At 42.0% G+C, this 17,256-nt stretch overlaps 2 protein-coding genes across 3 annotated transcripts in view; both read left to right on the top strand.

The window, feature by feature from the left end:
• Positions 1–9,970, top strand: part of xylt2 (xylosyltransferase II) — a 32,908-nt gene extending 22,938 nt beyond the window's left edge. The window contains exons 6-11 of one of the 2 annotated variants that reach the window (XM_079832954.1): positions 1,573–1,789; positions 2,495–2,671; positions 4,207–4,463; positions 4,667–4,862; positions 5,302–5,635; positions 5,931–9,970. In XM_079832954.1, the coding sequence (XP_079689080.1) occupies positions 1,573–1,789; positions 2,495–2,671; positions 4,207–4,463; positions 4,667–4,862; positions 5,302–5,635; positions 5,931–6,250 (1,501 nt within the window). In that variant the 3' untranslated portion in view covers positions 6,251–9,970. Of the gene's footprint in view, positions 1–1,572; positions 1,790–2,494; positions 2,672–4,206; positions 4,464–4,666; positions 4,863–5,301; positions 5,636–5,927 lie in introns of both variants that reach the window. The other variant, XM_079832953.1, reaches the window with a different exon arrangement.
• A 488-nt stretch (positions 9,971–10,458) lies between these two features.
• The window catches only part of LOC307136416 (ras-related protein Rab-37), a 60,693-nt gene continuing 53,895 nt past the window's right edge, over positions 10,459–17,256 (top strand). The window contains exon 1 of the mRNA XM_079833411.1: positions 10,459–10,482. Coding sequence (XP_079689537.1) covers positions 10,474–10,482 — 9 coding nt within the window. The 5' untranslated portion in view covers positions 10,459–10,473. The remainder of the gene's footprint in view (positions 10,483–17,256) is intronic.

Here is a 17,256-nt window from a genome sequence, read left to right on the forward strand (position 1 = left end):
GAAATTGTCCAAAATGTCTTGGTATGCTGAAGCGTTAGGAGTTCCTTTCACTGGAACTAAGGGGCGAAGCCCAACCCCTGAAAAACAACTCTAAACTTTACACTTGGCACAATGCAGTCAGGCAACCATTCTCCTGGCAACCGCCAAACCCAGACTCGTCCATCAGATTGCCAGACAGAGAAGTGTGATTGGTCACTCCAGAGAACACGTCTCCACCGCTCTAGAGTCCAGTGGCGGTGTGCTTTACACCACTGCATCCCACGCTTTGCGTTGCACTTGATTTAAGGCTTGGATGAGCTGTTCGGCCATGGAAACCCGTTCCATGAAGCTCTCCATGCACTGTTCTTGAGATAATCTGACGGCCACACAAAGTTTGGAGGTCTGTAGCCATTGACTCTGCAGAAAGTTGCAGCATGTGCTGACCCGCTCTGTGATTTTTACGGGGCCTACCACTTCTAGGCTGAGTTGCTGTTGTTCCCAATTGCTTCCACTTTGTTATAATACCACTAACAGTTGACCGTGGAATATTTAGTAGTGAGGAAATTTCACGAATGGACTTAATGCACAGGTGTCAGCCTATCACCTATCTTGAATTCACTGAGCTCCTGAGAGCGACCCATTCTTTAACAAATGTTTCACAAATGTCTGCATGCCTAGTGCTTGATTTTATACACCTGTGGCCATGAAAGTGATTGGAACACCTGAATTCAATTATTTGGAGGGGCGTCCCAATACTTTTGGAAATATAGTGTACATTTACAACCTACCAAAATTAATCCTGTCTCATGTAATCGCTCAATCGTCACATGTCACATTTACATCAGAAAAGCCATTCAATGACCATAAACCCGATAGTCAGCTAGAAAAATGAACTCTAGAGCAGCATTTTGTTAAATGTATGCACTGTATTACATATTCATTGTATTTTTACTTTACCTGTTAGTGGTGTCTTCATTGCTGTGTTTGAATAAATCCGTCTTAAAAACAAATGATCACAGCCATAGTTTAAATGTTTATACTTCAGCCAAGTGCATCCAGAAATTTTGGTTTCGCATAAAAAAATCCAGCTTTAATCACATGAATAACTAGAATAGAAAAGTTATTTTAAACTGTAATATTTCACAATATTACTGTTTTTACTGTATTTTTGATCAAATAAATGTAACCTTGGTTAGCAGAAGAGACTTTTTTTCAAAAACAATCTTACCAACCCCAAACTAAACCAAGTAAATAATCTTTAAAATACTGATCATTTACCCACTGGTGTACAAGGGTCATCTGTGACATTAATTTCCTGTTTGTGTGTTGATTTATGACATTGACTTGGATTTGGAGGTCATAATAAAAAAGCAGTCAAATATCTTGAGAAATGCTAATAAAAGTCTTTTTTTCTTTTACTCACGAATGTCAGCCTTTTAATGAGACTCCTGCTGTCATTCATTATGATTTCAGGATATTTATACTGCCTTGACACTTTTGACATGCCTCACTCACATAAATAACGCAACCTAACTAGCAGTGATGGTGTTTATCATGGCATCAGTCATCATCCTGCTCTCTCCTGTCACGCAGGTTCATTAAGAAGCAGGGTTTGGACCGCCTGTTCCACGAATGTGACAACCACATGTGGCGTCTGGGCGAGCGTAGCATCCCTGAGGGGCTGGAGGTGTCAGGAGGCTCGGACTGGTTCTCCCTCACGCGGAAGTTTGTGGAGTATGTGGTGAACTCGAAGGACGAGCTGGTGACGGGTCTCAAGTTGTTTTACACCTACGCTCTTCTGCCTGCTGAGGTACTGCCTTTGGACATGTTTACATCTTCTGGTTGTGCCGACACTGTACTAAAAAACCCAAGATATACTTATGCATAAAGAAAATGAAGACCATTTTAGACTATTAAAATTTAATGTACATTTTTTTTTAATTAGTATCAGAAAGTAAGTAATTTACTTTAAGGTACAGTACCAAAAACAGTACTACAGACTTTAAAAATGATAGTTTAGAGTTTAGAGAATATGTTTGAGATAGTGAATATGAGGCAGATGCTGAATGTACTGAAATGAGCTCTGACGAGGACAGTGATGATGGTATAAAAATCTGCTCAAACTGAACCCTTCCAAGCTACAAAAGATAACAAAATATGCTTTATTTGATTATTCTGTCATTGTTACTCTAATATCAGGAGAGTTTTATGTTATCACAACAGGTAGAGGTCCATTTGTGTTAGATATAAATCCGAGTCGCTAAAGACCTAAATATATATAATGAGTGGTGAAACAGTCCTGTATTTAAGGGTTAAACAAGCAGCTTGTATCATACCCTGCACATCTGGCCACTGTTATTGTTGTGTATTTAATCTGAATCATACATTCATAAGACTGATGATGAGATTCTCCATGTTAGCTAGTTTTATTTAATTGGCACAGCAGTGAGCAATAAACATTAAGCGCTGTGTCCCTGAGGGTATATTATATGATTCCTCTCTGTCTGGTTTTCAGTCTTTCTTTCACACGGTGCTGGGAAACAGCCGCATGTGCGATACTTTGGTAGACAATAACCTGCGTGTGACCAACTGGAACCGGAAGTTGGGCTGCAAGTGCCAGTATAAGCACATAGTGGACTGGTGTGGCTGTTCACCAAATGACTTCAAACCCTCGGACCTCATCAGAATACAGGTCCGTGAACTGTTATGTGATCCCTTCAGATATATCAAAGGCATCACAGTATTTAAAGGATCACAGTGGGTCTTGTTCACTAAGCGCATGTACATGCAAACTTGAGTGTGAAATCGGTGTACAAAAGTTTTCATGATTCATGAAATGTTTTCATTGATAACATACTCTGGGCGAATGAAGTTTTACACCGATATCTTATCATAAATATGGCAACAAGTCACTGTCTTTCTCACTGAATCATTCATTCAATCGATTCGTTCAAAACGGCTGATTAATTCAGGAACGAATCAAGTGACTGGCTGCATCTGAAATCGCATACTTCCCTACAATATAGTAGGCGACAAACAGTACAGGCACAGTATGTGACGAGTAGTATGTCTGAGTTCACAGTACTGATAAAAGAGTAGGCAAAAGGTACCCGGATGACCATCTACTTCCGGCGAGATTCTGAAGTATACATACGATGGACACTTGACTATCCCATGAGGCCACGGGAGAGGATTTGTGAGTGGCAGTGAAGCGACACAACTGATGCCGTAGGTCACATGATAATGACAGCATGGCGAATGTCGTACGTCCTGATTACATTCATACTATACACATTCATACTGTACTTTTTTAGCAGTCTGAAAGTAATTACATACTCAAAATAAGTACCTACTTGAGTGTGATTTCGGGTGCAGCCACTTTCTTTATAAATGAGTCATTGAATCATTGACTCGCACGATTCGTTACAAAAACGCAAATACATTCATCAACAAAAAAACGCGGTGTTTGCTCATAGATGTGCAGTGGCCACCGAAGTTACCCGGAACAATTTGTCCCAGGAACTCTTTGTTTTTTTTGTTTTTTTGTTTGTTTTCTTTCCCCCAGACCTGTTGCTGTCTACGTTTTCCATCACCGTCTAAAGTATTGTGAAGATTAGTCCGAAGATTAGTGACATAGTACTGCGTGCAACTTTCCAGAGCCCACTGGATTTAGTCCTCCGCATATAAGCTTTTTAACAAAGCCTGAACCTCGTCGTCGGATAATCAGTCGTATTTTTTAAACTCCATTGTTGATTCGAATTGTAAACGTCTCTTACTGCACTCACCGCAACATAAAGGTTGAAAACTCCCACCCCCGAAAGTTCCTGAACTTTGAAAAAATACTACCTCGCGAGCAGGGCCGTTTTGAGGGGGAAATTTTTACCGGGAACTTTATTTAGACCCTGGTTCTTGCGGTCGAAACACACCAAGTACCACCCCAAAGTCCCTAGTTCCTGAGGAAAGTTCCCGCGGTTGAAAGCGGCTTTTGTTTACAACCTTTTTCATTGATGAAATAGTCCAAATCAGATAATATTGTGTCTAAAATGTATGTCACTTAAAGTGTAACTTCGCCGATTTTGAACCCTCTCTGCATTGTTGTGAATTGGGAAGATTTTTTTTTTGGAAATACGAATCATCCACTCAATTAGTGAACGAGACCCATTGTCTGTCTTAGCGAATTGTCCTTACATTTGGCACCAATTCAACCCCACTTTTCTCCCACAACAGCAACTAACGCGGCCTACATTCTTCGCCCGCAAGTTTGAGTCCACTGTGAATCAAGAGGCTATTGAGATCCTGGACAATCATCTATATGGGCAGTACCCGCCAGGCACGGTGGCACTGAAAGCGTACTGGGAGAGCCTTTTCGAGCTGGCTGATGGGGTCTCATCCCTCAATGATGTGGCCCTCACGGCGTACTCCTCCTTCTTTAGACTGGGCCTCAATAGGCAGGAGACCACTCAAAGCAGTTCTGAGGCCTGCAGGTGACAGTCCAATCCAATTGCATTTGTCCATTTCAGTCAATCCAGTCCTCAAATCTGTCCAATCCATTTATCCCATCCAAATCCCCTCTCTCCCTCCCTCCCTCCAAATTCCATTCTTCTATCCATCCAAATCCCATCCATCCATCGTCAATCCCATCCCAATTATCAGATAATTAATTGAATGAATTGTTTTTTACCCACAGGTTTGAAGCCATTGGTTACCCCGTTTCGGTGCACCTGTATTTTTATGATGACCGATTCCAGGGATACCTAGTCAGGCAGGAGGTCCAGAATGTGGCGACCAAATCCCGTGAGATTCTGGAGGTGTGGGCTGTTCCTCAAGCAACACTGCAGCTGGAACACAACCTTCATGAGTTTGAGCGCCTCAAACACCTTGAGGTGAGAGGAACAGGGATACGCATTGGATTTGGCACACTTCAAAGCGACAGATCATTTCTTCTGTATAGTGACACGGTAGTGAAACGGATTATTGAAAAAGAAAAAAGGATTGTTGGCAGATCTGAATGGGAGCTTGCGGTCAGTTTTAAGAATGGGGCAGGTTTAAGTGGACGAAATGATTGGCGAAGTTCTGCATATGTCACCAGAGAGAAGTTGTTTCACTGAAGATCCATTTATGAGAACTTTACAGGGTCAAAAAAACAGATTGATTGGATGAATCATTCACAATAAGATCAATAACATGCGTTTAGAAAATAGAAAAGGTGAATTTCCATTTCATGCCAAAGTCAATGTTCGGAACTCATTCTGCATTATTATTTAATTTATTCTGTAATTCTTCTTTTTCACTGTATTTTTTGTTCATGTTGTTTTGTACTAGGTCGGAACTGAGTGGGACCCAAAGGAGCGAATCTTCCGTAACTTTGGTGGTGTGATGGGACCTCTAGACGAGCCGGTGGCAGTCCAGAAGTGGGCTCGTGGGCCCAACCTGACAGCCACTATAGTGTGGATTGATCCAGCACACATAGTAGCAGCCTCCTATGACATCAGCATAGATGTTGAGGCAGAGTTCACGCAATACAAGCCACCCCTTCAGCGCCCCCTCAGGCCTGGAGTGTGGACGGTACGTGTGCTGCGGTTGTGGGAGCGTGTAGCAGAAGCTCGCTTTCTGGTCATGCCTCTGGCCTTCAAGGGACGTGAGCCCCTGCGCACAGGTGAGAGAGACAATAATCATTATTAATGTGTTTTACTTGCATCAAATATTTTGTACCTACTTGGTAACAATGACTGTTGTTGGTTCATATATACAATTTTAGAATAAATGCATAAATATTATATGTCTTGAGTATGATCAAGGTTATTGCTTCCTGTTTTATTCTGAATGCAAATAAATATTCATAGGCTACTGACCTTTATCTGAATATATACGTATCTCTCCCTTCCCTTTCCTCCCTTCCATTCCCTTATCTCTCCCCTTCCTCCCATTGCCTTTTCCCTTCCCTTCAGAAGACCATGGCTGGGTACACGCAGGTCCACCAGGTAACGTGTACTTGGAGCAAAGCTTCCAGCAGCTCGCCCATGTGTTGAAGCTGCCGCCCAGCGAGCCCGCCCTGCAGGAGGCGCAGAAGAAGACTTCCCTGGTGGGGAAGCCGTTGGAGGCCTGGGTGGACAACTCTGTGGGGGCTTTCTGGGTCACTGGAGAAATTTGCTCTGAGCAGACCTCCTCCTGTCCCTCCATTGGACTCTGCACCAAGACCTCTTGGAGCTCCTTGTCTCCTGACCCCAAATCAGAACTGGGGCCAGTCAAAATGAACGGTCGCATTAGGTAGCCTTACAAGCTCGAATAAATGGAGTAGAGGGGCGAAGGCCCTGAAGAACAGTCTGCAAGAGTGATGTTTACGAGTCGTGGTCTTTGAGATTATCCCATTACTAGTTGAGGCACCTCCTATTGAGAGTGGAAACTGGTTGTGGGTGAATCTACAAGAGAAAACGTTTAAATTTGCACAAGAAGACTGCCAGACGTGGACATGTACGAGTCTTGCTTTTATAAATCAATGTTCAGATGTCACCTAAATACGTTGTTACAAGGTTCGGAGTCTTAGCACATAGTTTACGGTGTGGGTTTATGATACAAAAACCCAAATCTCAACAATTTTACATTTGTATTCTTTGTTAAAAGAAAATGGAAAAACTGTGCACATTATTTTCACCTCTCTAAAACAGTGGCCAAAATTCGTATTTGAAGCTGTTGGAGGTAAGCTGCTGGAAACCTCTGGCTGTATCGCTATGCTTATTTTGAAGCATTACTATCTAAACTTCAGAAGCAGATTGAAGAAGTGCACTTTACTGTAAGACGGAGCTCCCTTCTGATTGGCTGAATCTCGGCTGAGGAGGCGGAGCTTGTAGGATCTTCATGGATTTCCGCCAACAGATCAATACGTTTGCTCACTTAATGTTTTTCAGATGCAGCGTTGCATGGAATCATTGTATACAGCAACAAAACGAACACTAACGAAAGCCGTCTGTCAGGAAACAAGAATCTGAGTTTTGTAATACTGTGACTTTGTCTTCATGTTGATTGTCCTTTCTAAAGGAGGGCTTGCTTCGTCCGTTACTGCAAAGTTTGCTCCGCCGCACACAGATTGCAATGTGCGAGGATGTGGATATAATTATTTGAGACTGCCTGAACTGACCCTGCTGAAGATCAGTCTGTTATCTGTCACTCACTGGTCTTGTTACAGTATTTCACACTTAATTCTGGTCTTCCACCAGTTTGGTTCTCAACTATGAATAATTTTTTACTCTTATTTCTTGAACTGCAATTGGTGTAGAACAACACAAGAGCTGGAGACTTAAGTTACACTAGCTGCTGTTTTGTACCCCTAATGTAAATCTCTGACTTTCTTCTTTGGGACACAAAAAGAACACCTTACAAATAATGGTCACATTGGTGAATGAACAAAAAAAATTACATGTGTGCAGTATTTCAAGTCTTGAGAAACAAAGTGGTAATTTGCTGAAAATCTCCCCTTCCTACATATCTGCAAAATTGCATTTGCACTTGTACATATTCAAAGGTACTGCATTACGTTTAGTTACGTGATGCGAGAAACAAAGGCATGTGGTGTCATTGGATGGGATCCCAGCAAAACTTTCCCTTTTAAGCACATTTTTTTCACACACCAGCTGTTTCCATTGAGGTTTTTGAAATTTGCATTAAAATGGTTGGATGGAAACCCAGCAGTCTATGTCAGATTTCATTTCAGTTTTGACGGAGGGAAGTTCTTCGGTTAGCCAATTATAAAGGGGTTAGTTCACCCAAAAATGAAAATTGTGTCAATATTTACTCACCGTCATGTTATTTCAAACCCATTAGACCTTTGTTCATCTTTGAAACACAAATGTTGCAGCGCCTCTCTTTCCAGTCTGTCAGTAACACTCTGTTTAGTTCCTGTCTCTATGAAGCCCCTCCCTCTGAAAAGCACATTGTGCTCTGATTGGTCGGCTGGATCAGTGTGTTGTGATTGGAAATGTCCTTTCCCTTACCATAACCGTGAGTTTTAACACACTACTAAATAACTCAACCAGGCCTCGCCCCTTTATTTAGCGTATGCCTTGGCCAGGAATTATTTAAATTACGAATATTGTGATGTGTTCGTTCCCTGGAGAAAACTCCAGACTACAATGGAGGCGTTTCAGGGAGTTCAGAAACAGTGTCACTGATATAGGGAATAACTCCCGCTGGAGGGACTTTGCAGAGCTATTTCACGCTCAAACAGCAACATTACACAATAGTCCTCTTTAATGAAACCCTAAAGATTTCTGTTCCTCCATTGAAGGTACATTCAACCCAAATCAAAACCACTTTGTTCGCAAGAGAAATGCACTCTTACACACTCACACCAATTTCCTCCAGCTCTGGTATCCAGGAATTTCACACTTTGGTACAATTAAAAAAAAACTAAGACCTAAAGCTTCCGGGACTGTATCATGAGGTGTACGGTGCTCTTGTGAACGCGCATAGGAGATCTATGGGGAAGTAAAAATACTTTGTGATTTAAAACTCACACAAAGCATTCGCATCACATAAAATGGGGATTAAACCACTGGAGTCGCATGGATTACTTTTACAATGCCGTAGTGACATTTTTGATGTTTGAACATTTTGACCGAATGGACTTTTTAATGGAGGTTTCATCAACTCATCCTTCCCTCGGGTCATTTTGACCCGAAATTCATTTTTAAAATTATGTTAAAAAATTGAGTGTTCATCGGAGTGATCCAAGACCTTAAGACCTTTGACGATCTCTTGGACCACGAATACACAAAAAAATGACTGGATTCCAGAAGTTTATGTGGTTGTTATAAAAAAGAAACAAATCCTTCCCTCACGGTTCAATTTGGCCCCATGAGGAATGCAAGGAATGCTTCAGTACACAAAGAAAAACCTAAAAATGCTAAAACTTTACCAAAGAAATATTTTATATCTACATGTGATGATCTGAATGCACACTGAAGTTAACTAACTTTAGGACCTAGCAGAACAGGTCATTTGAGCTATAAGGCCATTTAGTGGCAAGAGTCATGAAATATCATGTTATTATATAAAAAGAATTTCCACAAGAGGTCGGCAAAGACACTCAAGTTGTTTCAAAGATGAATGAAAGCCTTTGGAACAACATGAGGCCTGAATTTTCATTTTTAGATGGACTAACCCTTTAAATTCCAGTCTGTGTCTCACACATGCTATTGCTTCTGAAGATTTGAAATGCAGTGCACGAGTCACATGAACTGAACGGGGTCTTATTGTGTTTTTTGGAGCCTGAGAGCACCAGGAGGTAAAACATCAGCTTATACACACTCTGCTTCCTTTGCGTTCCACAGAAGAAAGTCTTTTTTGGTTTGGAACATGAGACTGAGTAAATGACAGCACAATTAACGTTTTGGGAGAACCGTCCCTTTAAACAACAAATGCATTTGGAATTGGAAAAGATCAGTTTCCGTTGAAATGTGTCATGGCTGGTTGCCACTTTTTTTAACCATCCACATTGTCGATTTCCTTTTATGTGCGCTATTTTGCTTTCTTGCCTTCTAATGCAGACATCACTAAGAAACAAATGTGTCTTGAGCGAAATGCTGCTTTTATTTGACAATGTCATGTTTCATTCACAATAGATTTGAAGTGCCCCGTGTTTCAAAGGGGTTCTTTCAGGTTTTGATTTACTGATCAGAAAACTCTTCTTTGTTGAGGTTTTAAAGTGTCCTTTTTCTCATTGTGTACATGCTTCGTGTGAAGCTTTTCTGGCATTAAAAGAAACAAGTGGAATGAGGATGTAAGGAATGAACGAATGCTATTTTTGTATTTAAAGTCTGTTACAGTTTGAGAATGCTTTTGTTTTACCTTCATCATCATCAGTCTCACTGGCTCTCTGTGGGACGCAAACACCAGTCCTAAACTGAACGTTCGGGACACATTGAACCAGAGCCTTATTTTAGGGCTGATGGGCAGCAACAGATGACACATGATGGCACAATAAAGATGTGAAATCAAGTCAGTCGTGTCTTATTTATGTGTGTGTCTGAGTTTGAGCAGAGCACACAGAGCATGTAGCCTACTTTCCTAACAGTACAACACAAGCAGATTCATTTTTAAACAGCAGGAAACGACCCAGCACAGTTTTGTACCACGTCCTGTACTGCGCTCCTCAGGAAGCACTTCTGTTAAATATTTATCAACGTAAACTTCATCGGGTTATAAGAATCTCTGGCATGAGTCACACATCAGAGACGGGACCAGATAAGAGACGCCGGGACATCGCTGAGACGAGTGAGCAAGGAGAAGTTCCTCACGATGACTGTCAAAGATCTGCTGTTGAGAAGCTCCTCACACATGGAGTTGATGATGGAGAGCACTTCAGAGCTGGAGACGGTGGAGCAGGGAGAGCCGGCTGATCCTGACAGCGCATACGGCTCCTCTCCAGTGGACACGGACACAGAGGAGGGACAGACACTCTCCAGCAGCTCACTCATCCTCACATACAATGAGGAGCTCATGCATAAGGTGACCACTACCATCCTCATGTCTGTCTGTCTGCCAGCCTGCCTGTCTGTCTGTTTGTTTGTTTATCTGTCTGTCTGTCTTGTTGCCTGTCTGTCTGTCTGTCTTCTTGCCTGTCTGTTTGTTTGTCTGTCTGTCTGTCTTCTTGCCTGTCTGTCTGTTTGTTTATCTGTCTGTCTGTCTGTCTTGTTGCCTGTCTGTTTGTTTGTCTGTCTGTCTTCTTGCCTGTCTGTCTGTTTGTCTATCTACACTATATTGCCAAAGGTTTTGGGTCGCCTGCTTTTACATGCACATGAACTTTAATGACATTCCATTCTTAATCTGTAGGGTTTAATATGGAGTTGGCCCAGTCTATAACAGCTTCAACTCTTCTGGGAAGGCTTTCCACAAGGTTTAGGAGTGTGTTGATGGGGATTTATGACCATTCTTCTAGAAGCGCATTTGTGAGGTCAGGCACTGATGTTGGACGAGAAGGCCTGGCTCACAGTCTCCGCTCTAATTCATCCCAAAGGTGTTCTATCAGGTTGAGGTCAGGACTCTGTGTAGGCCAGTCAAGTTCCTCCACACCAAACTCGCTCATCCATGTCTTTATGGACCTTGCTTTGTGCACTGGTGTGCAGTCATGTTGGAACAGGAAGGGGCCATCCCCAAACTGTTCCTGCAAAGTTGGGAGCATACAATTGTCCAAAATATCGTTATGCTGAATCATTAAGAGTTCCTTTCACTGGAACTAAGGGGCCAAGCCCAACCCCTGAAAAACAACCCCACACCATAATTCGCCCTCCACCAAACTTTACACTTGGGACAATGCAGTCAGGCAAGTACCGTTCTCCTGGCAACCGCCAAACCCAGACTCGTCCATCTGATTGCCAGACAGAGAAGCGTGATTGGTCACTCCAGAGAACACGTCTCCACCGCTCTAGAGTCCAGAGGCGGCATCCTTTACCCCACGCTTTGCATTGCACTTGGTGATGTAAGGCTTGGATGAGCTGCTCGGCCATGGAAACCCATTCCATGAAGCTCTCTACACACTGTTCTTGAGCTCATCTGATGACCACACAAAGTTTGGTGGTTTGTAGCTATTGACAGAAAGTTGATGACTTCTGCTCACTGTGCATCTGAGCATGCGCTGACCCCAGTCTGTGATTTTACGTGGCCTACCACTTTGTGGCTGAGTTGCTGTTGTTCCCAATTTTGTTATAAAACCACTAACCGTTGACCGTGGAATATTTAGTAGTGAGGAAATTTCACGAATGGACTTATTGTACAGGTGGCAACCTATCACGGTACCACGCTTGAATTCACTGAGCTCCTGAGAGCGACCCATTCTTTCACAAATGTTTGTAGAAGCGTCTGCAAGCCGAGTGCTTGATTTTATACACCTGTGGCCATGGAAGTGATTGGAACACCAGAAATCAATGATTTGGAGGGGTAACCCAATACTTTTGGCAATGTAGTGTATCTTTCTGTCTGCCTGTTCTGCTAGTTTCTATTAAAAGCTGAATTAGCTGTGATTATGGCTCGCAGGCAGGAAGTCGCACACCCACCCTCTCACAGTCAGTGCCAGAGATCTGCAGGAATTAGCCAGTACAACACTGGCCCTGACTGCATGAATTACACACCCACCTTTGGTCCATGGAGCCATTCATTCATTTGGCATCGTGAGTAAGGTTGTGTTGTATTGACCGATGCCTTGACCAAGTGACAATCTGTGCGATCAATTTATTGGTAATCTGTCACTCACACTGAGATCACAAACCAGCTACATGTACTTATACCCTTAGAAAGATTCCAGTTAGATCCTAAACCAGGTTTTACAGTCTGATGTGACAGAAAAACCTTTTGAAGTTACTTAAAGGGATAGTTCACCCAAAAATGAAAATTTTGTCATAATTTACTCACCCTCAAGTTGTTCCAAACCTGTATAGGTTTCTTTCTTCTGCTGAACACAAGAGAAGATATTTTAAAGAATGTTGACAGCACCCACTGACTTATAAAAAAAATACTATGGAAGTCAATGGGTGCTGTCATCTCATACAAACTCACACAGGTTTGGAACAATTTGAGGGTGAGTAAGTTGACAATTTTTGGGTGAACTATCCCTTTAAAGAACTTTTTATTCTCTCTAAATAGAAACCAGTTAACTGGTCTGAAGAACCTATAATGCAATATCAGTAATGTTTTAGATCTCCAATTGATCATATTATTCAACACAAGAACCAAGTTCAGGTTCTTGTTAAGAAGATTGCAAACAAACCAAATAACCACTTTCAAGAATATACAGTACACCATATACTGGGCTATTGTACTTTAAATCAGTGTGTGTGGAATAGTGTTTACTACATAGCCAACTACACATTTTGCAGATGATTTGTTAATTTTTTTCAGCATTTAGATGTGGTGAGGGAGTATGACAGGAAATTAGTTTATTAAAGAAACATTAGATGTGAAACACATCAGTTGCTCTGAGTGAGGGCGTTGACTCTCTTTCTCTGTTTTTGTTTGCCATTATTGAAACGCTACAGGGCAAAACGTTCACGGATTCTGTCAAGTCAGTTGTGACACTCGGTTAAGAACTGCTTAGAAATTTTTTTTGTGTATTTATTTAATTAAACAACAAAGTACACTGCAGTGAGATTATTTTAGCTGATATTAAATTCCCATTATAGCATAAATTACAATGTTTTAGAACAATTATATTTAGGTAAATATTGCTGTTTATTCTTATGTATTATATTGATGAATATAAATAAAAATGATTAAATATTATTTATTCATTTAGTGGAAAACATGCCCTGGTTATTTTGTGTTTATTACTACATAATCAAAAGCTGTGCATTTTCATTAAATAGGTATATTGATAAGCAAATTCATTAAGTGCCAATCATTAAGTGCCATACACCGATCAGGCATAACATTATGACCGGTGAAGTAAATAACACTGATTATCTCTTCATCACGGCACCTTTTAGTGGGTGGGATATATTAGGCAGAAGGAAACATTTTGTTCTCAAAACTGATGTGAGAAGCAGGAAAAATGGGCATTTAAGCGAGTTTGACAAGGGCAAGATTGTGATGGCTAGACGACTGGGTCAGAGCATCTCCAAAACTGCAGCTCTTGTTGGGTATTCTCGGTTTGCAGTGGTCAGTGTCTATCAAAAGTGCTCCAAGGAAGGAGCAGTGGTGAACCGGTGACAGGGTCATGGACGGCCAAGGCTCATTGATGCACATGGGGAGCGAAGACTGGCCCGTGTGGTCTGATCAAACAGATGAGCTACACATGGCACCGGATGCACTATGGGAAGAAGGCAAGCCGGCAGAGGCAGTGTTGATGCTTTGGGCAATGTTCTGCTGGGACACTTTGGGTCCTGCCATCCATGTGGATGTTACTTTGACACGTACCACCTACCTAAGCATTGTTGCGGACCATGTTCACCCTTTCATGGAAACGGTATTCCCTGGTGGCTGTGGCTCTTTCAGCAGATAATGCTCCAACATAAAGCAAAAATGGTTCCTGAATGGTTTGAGGAGCACAACAATAAATTTGAGGTGTTGACTTGGCCTCCAAATTCCCCAGATTTCAATCCAGTCGAGCATCTGTGGAATGTGCAAAACAAACATGTCCGATCCATGGAGGCCCCACCTCACAACTTACAGGACTTAAAAGATCTGCTGCTAACATCTTGGTGCCAGATACCACAGCACACCTTCAGGGGTCTAGTGGAGTCTGTTTTGGCAGTAAAAGGGGGACCAACACAATATTAGGTTATAATGTTATGCCTGATCGGTGTACAATCTTTTAGTCCCTGACAGGTAAATTGAAGTAAATAGCTGAATCCCATGAAACCTGTTAAGAGTCCTGGTCTTTTTGACCTCAACATAAAAAAGAAATTATATTTTGCATAAGCATAAATTATATTTATGACATGTGATACTTTTGAAGTCGGATACACTCATATTTCAAGCTTTTTAGGCCGTGTCACATTGTAATAATGAAGTATCTCCTCGGCATCTACTGAAGGAGAGACTTTGGTGCTTTGGTTGCGGAAATGCATGTGTTGCCATGGTAATGGCATTCCGTGTGCCCGTCACGTGCCTCATGTGGTTTGTTCCATTGTGTTCTCCCTTAATCAAGCATTTCAAAGCTGAATGAGTAATGAGGGATTTAAGGAATATCAAACATGGATGAGGTTCGCATGAAATAATAATAGAGTTTGAAAGCCTGTGGGCTCTGTGTTCGACACGATTCATCTCCTGAAATCATCCCACAGGTATTTGTTTGTTTAGCCGTGTAAAACAATGCCATGTGACTCTCAATGCGTTTTATTGTTTCGTGAAACGTCCTACATTCTAAACGATCACATTGTTTCTAAAACAATCATCAACACAGAGGGAGTCACCGGATGTAATATTGCACCTGCGGCATGATGTACTCACTGCAGGGATTGGAGGAGGGCAACATAGTGAGACATTAGATGAAACTGAGAGGAGTACAGCCACCCATCTGCCCTCCAGCTGATAAATGTCGTCGAACACTGCATGTGCTTTTGCAGCCTCTGGCCGGATGTGATAACCATGGCAACCAGTACAGGATGACGCCCACGTCCTCAGTCAGTCCCCACAGAGATGTGGCACGCTGCCCTGGGCAAGTGTGAGACATAGGGTGAATACCAAACTGTGCTTTTTTCCCCCCCCGAACCCTTGAAGGGCACTTCAAGAAGAGGACGCCATTTGAAGGGACGTTCCAAACGAAAGTGAACAACTGAATCCCTTCACGAAGGGCCCTTCCACAAGCCCGTAAGCAAAGGGAACATGAGATAGTCACGTTTACATCGTTTACGGTCACGTGACCTAGGGTGACAAGTGCTTGTGATTCATTTTAAAGCTAGATATGCTGTGATTTATTACACACATTTTCATCATGCATTTCATATTGAAATTTCATATTAAAAGTTCCATAGATAAGAAATGTTTAATGTGTTAAAGGAACACGCCGACTTTTTGGGACTTTAGCTTATTCACTCAGTTAGATAAGTCCATACATACCATTCTCATCTCCGTGCGTGCCAAAACTCTGTCTGACGCACCCACCGCTAGCCTAGCTTAGCACAAAGACTGGAGGTAAATGGCTCCAGCTAGCCTACTGCTCAATAAGTGACAAAATAACGCCAACATTTTCCTATTTACATGTTGTGATGTGTAAAGTTACATCGTGTACTAAGACCAACGGAAAATGAAAAGTTGCCATTTTCTAGACCGATATGGCTAGGAACTATACTCTCATTCCCGCGTAATAATCCAGGTACTTTGTGCCGTACCACTTTGAATTTAGCCTATTTTCGGGCACTGCATAATATCATTGCGCCACTGCACCCATGGTATGGCACAAAGTTCCTTATATAAAGCATATTTGTATTATATCAAGAGCAATAATAAGATATTCCTGTTGCTGCGGCCTAGCTTTGTCGTGGTAACATTCCAGGTGAAGCTAATGAGGAAATTACGTGGTCTTTCATTGCTCCCTTCGGCAAGTGCGATCCAAACGGCTTCATTATGACACACAAGTGCCCTGCTCCCTCCAAAGTCCCCACTTCAAGGGCTCTGCCCTTTAGAGTGAGTAGGGCCTAGGGATGCTCACTTCCCAAAGAGGGGGTGTTTTCATAACAGTGCATTTTGAACGCTGTACAAAGCTAATGAGGAGTGTCACAGTAATCACAGTAATTTACCGTAAAATTAGGCTACTAGAATGACTTTACCGGTAAATACACAAATGTGCTGTTCACACAAGCGATGGCGTTCTGGCTTTTTACCGTTAAGAGACCATTCACACATCAGCACCAAAATTTGGTTGGAGGTTGGAGTTAAAAAACAGACTGAAGGATAGAGGGAGAGTCTGGTATATCTGCTGCAGGTCAGTCACATTACATTATACAGAGATGATCGCATCAGCCAAGCTTTTTTTTACAGCGGTAGTTTGACATCTTTTCCCACAAATTCTTAGAGAGATTAAACTTCCTTAGAATGCATCTAGATATGCATGCTTGGTGTAGGGCCATCAGTAACAGTTCAGCAATAAAAATGAGTTAAATGTGGATAGACCATGGCACCCAAGCATTTTAAAGGGGGGAAGAAAAAAAAAAAGATTCAAAAGTGGAAGGAGGATATTTCAAGTGAAACGAAGGGGGTTGGTTCTATAGCAACCTGCCGAGGGGTGGCTAGTACCATCTATAATGTTCTTCAAGACACATAGCTTGCAGGCCTATGACATTGATGATTTGATGATGTCGGTGATGTCAATCATCAGACATTATCTTTAAACACTGCGCCATTGTCTTCATTCAGCCTTCTTTGACGTCTGAGTGACAAGCGTAAGGGGATGATCAAACAGACAGTGTTTTAAGTGCTCTTAAAAACACGAGACACATTAAAGTACATCCAACTGCAGAGCCGCAGCACAGAAGAAGGAAAAAGAAGGCACAGTCTTGAGCGCGACACGCTGAAAAAGCGGTCAAAGATGTTCATCTAGCTCATATTTATATAGAAAAGCTATTAAAAAGATGCAGGGCTTTCTGTAAACAGGGCGGAGTAATGGTGTCATCTCCATAAGAACTTTATACTTGGCCCAAATCAGACTTCTTACATCAGCGCGTTTGGACCTTGTGCATTCTCATACCGCTAATCTTCATTACTTCTTTGGGGGGTTGCTAAGGTGTTCTACTGTTTATACGATAGGTATTTTGTAGGGTTTTGGATTTGGTTGCTAAAGCATTTCTAAGA

Source organism: Gobio gobio (assembly GCF_949357685.1).
Source record: "Gobio gobio genome assembly, chromosome: 1".
Taxonomy (NCBI): Eukaryota; Metazoa; Chordata; class Actinopteri; order Cypriniformes; family Gobionidae; genus Gobio; species Gobio gobio.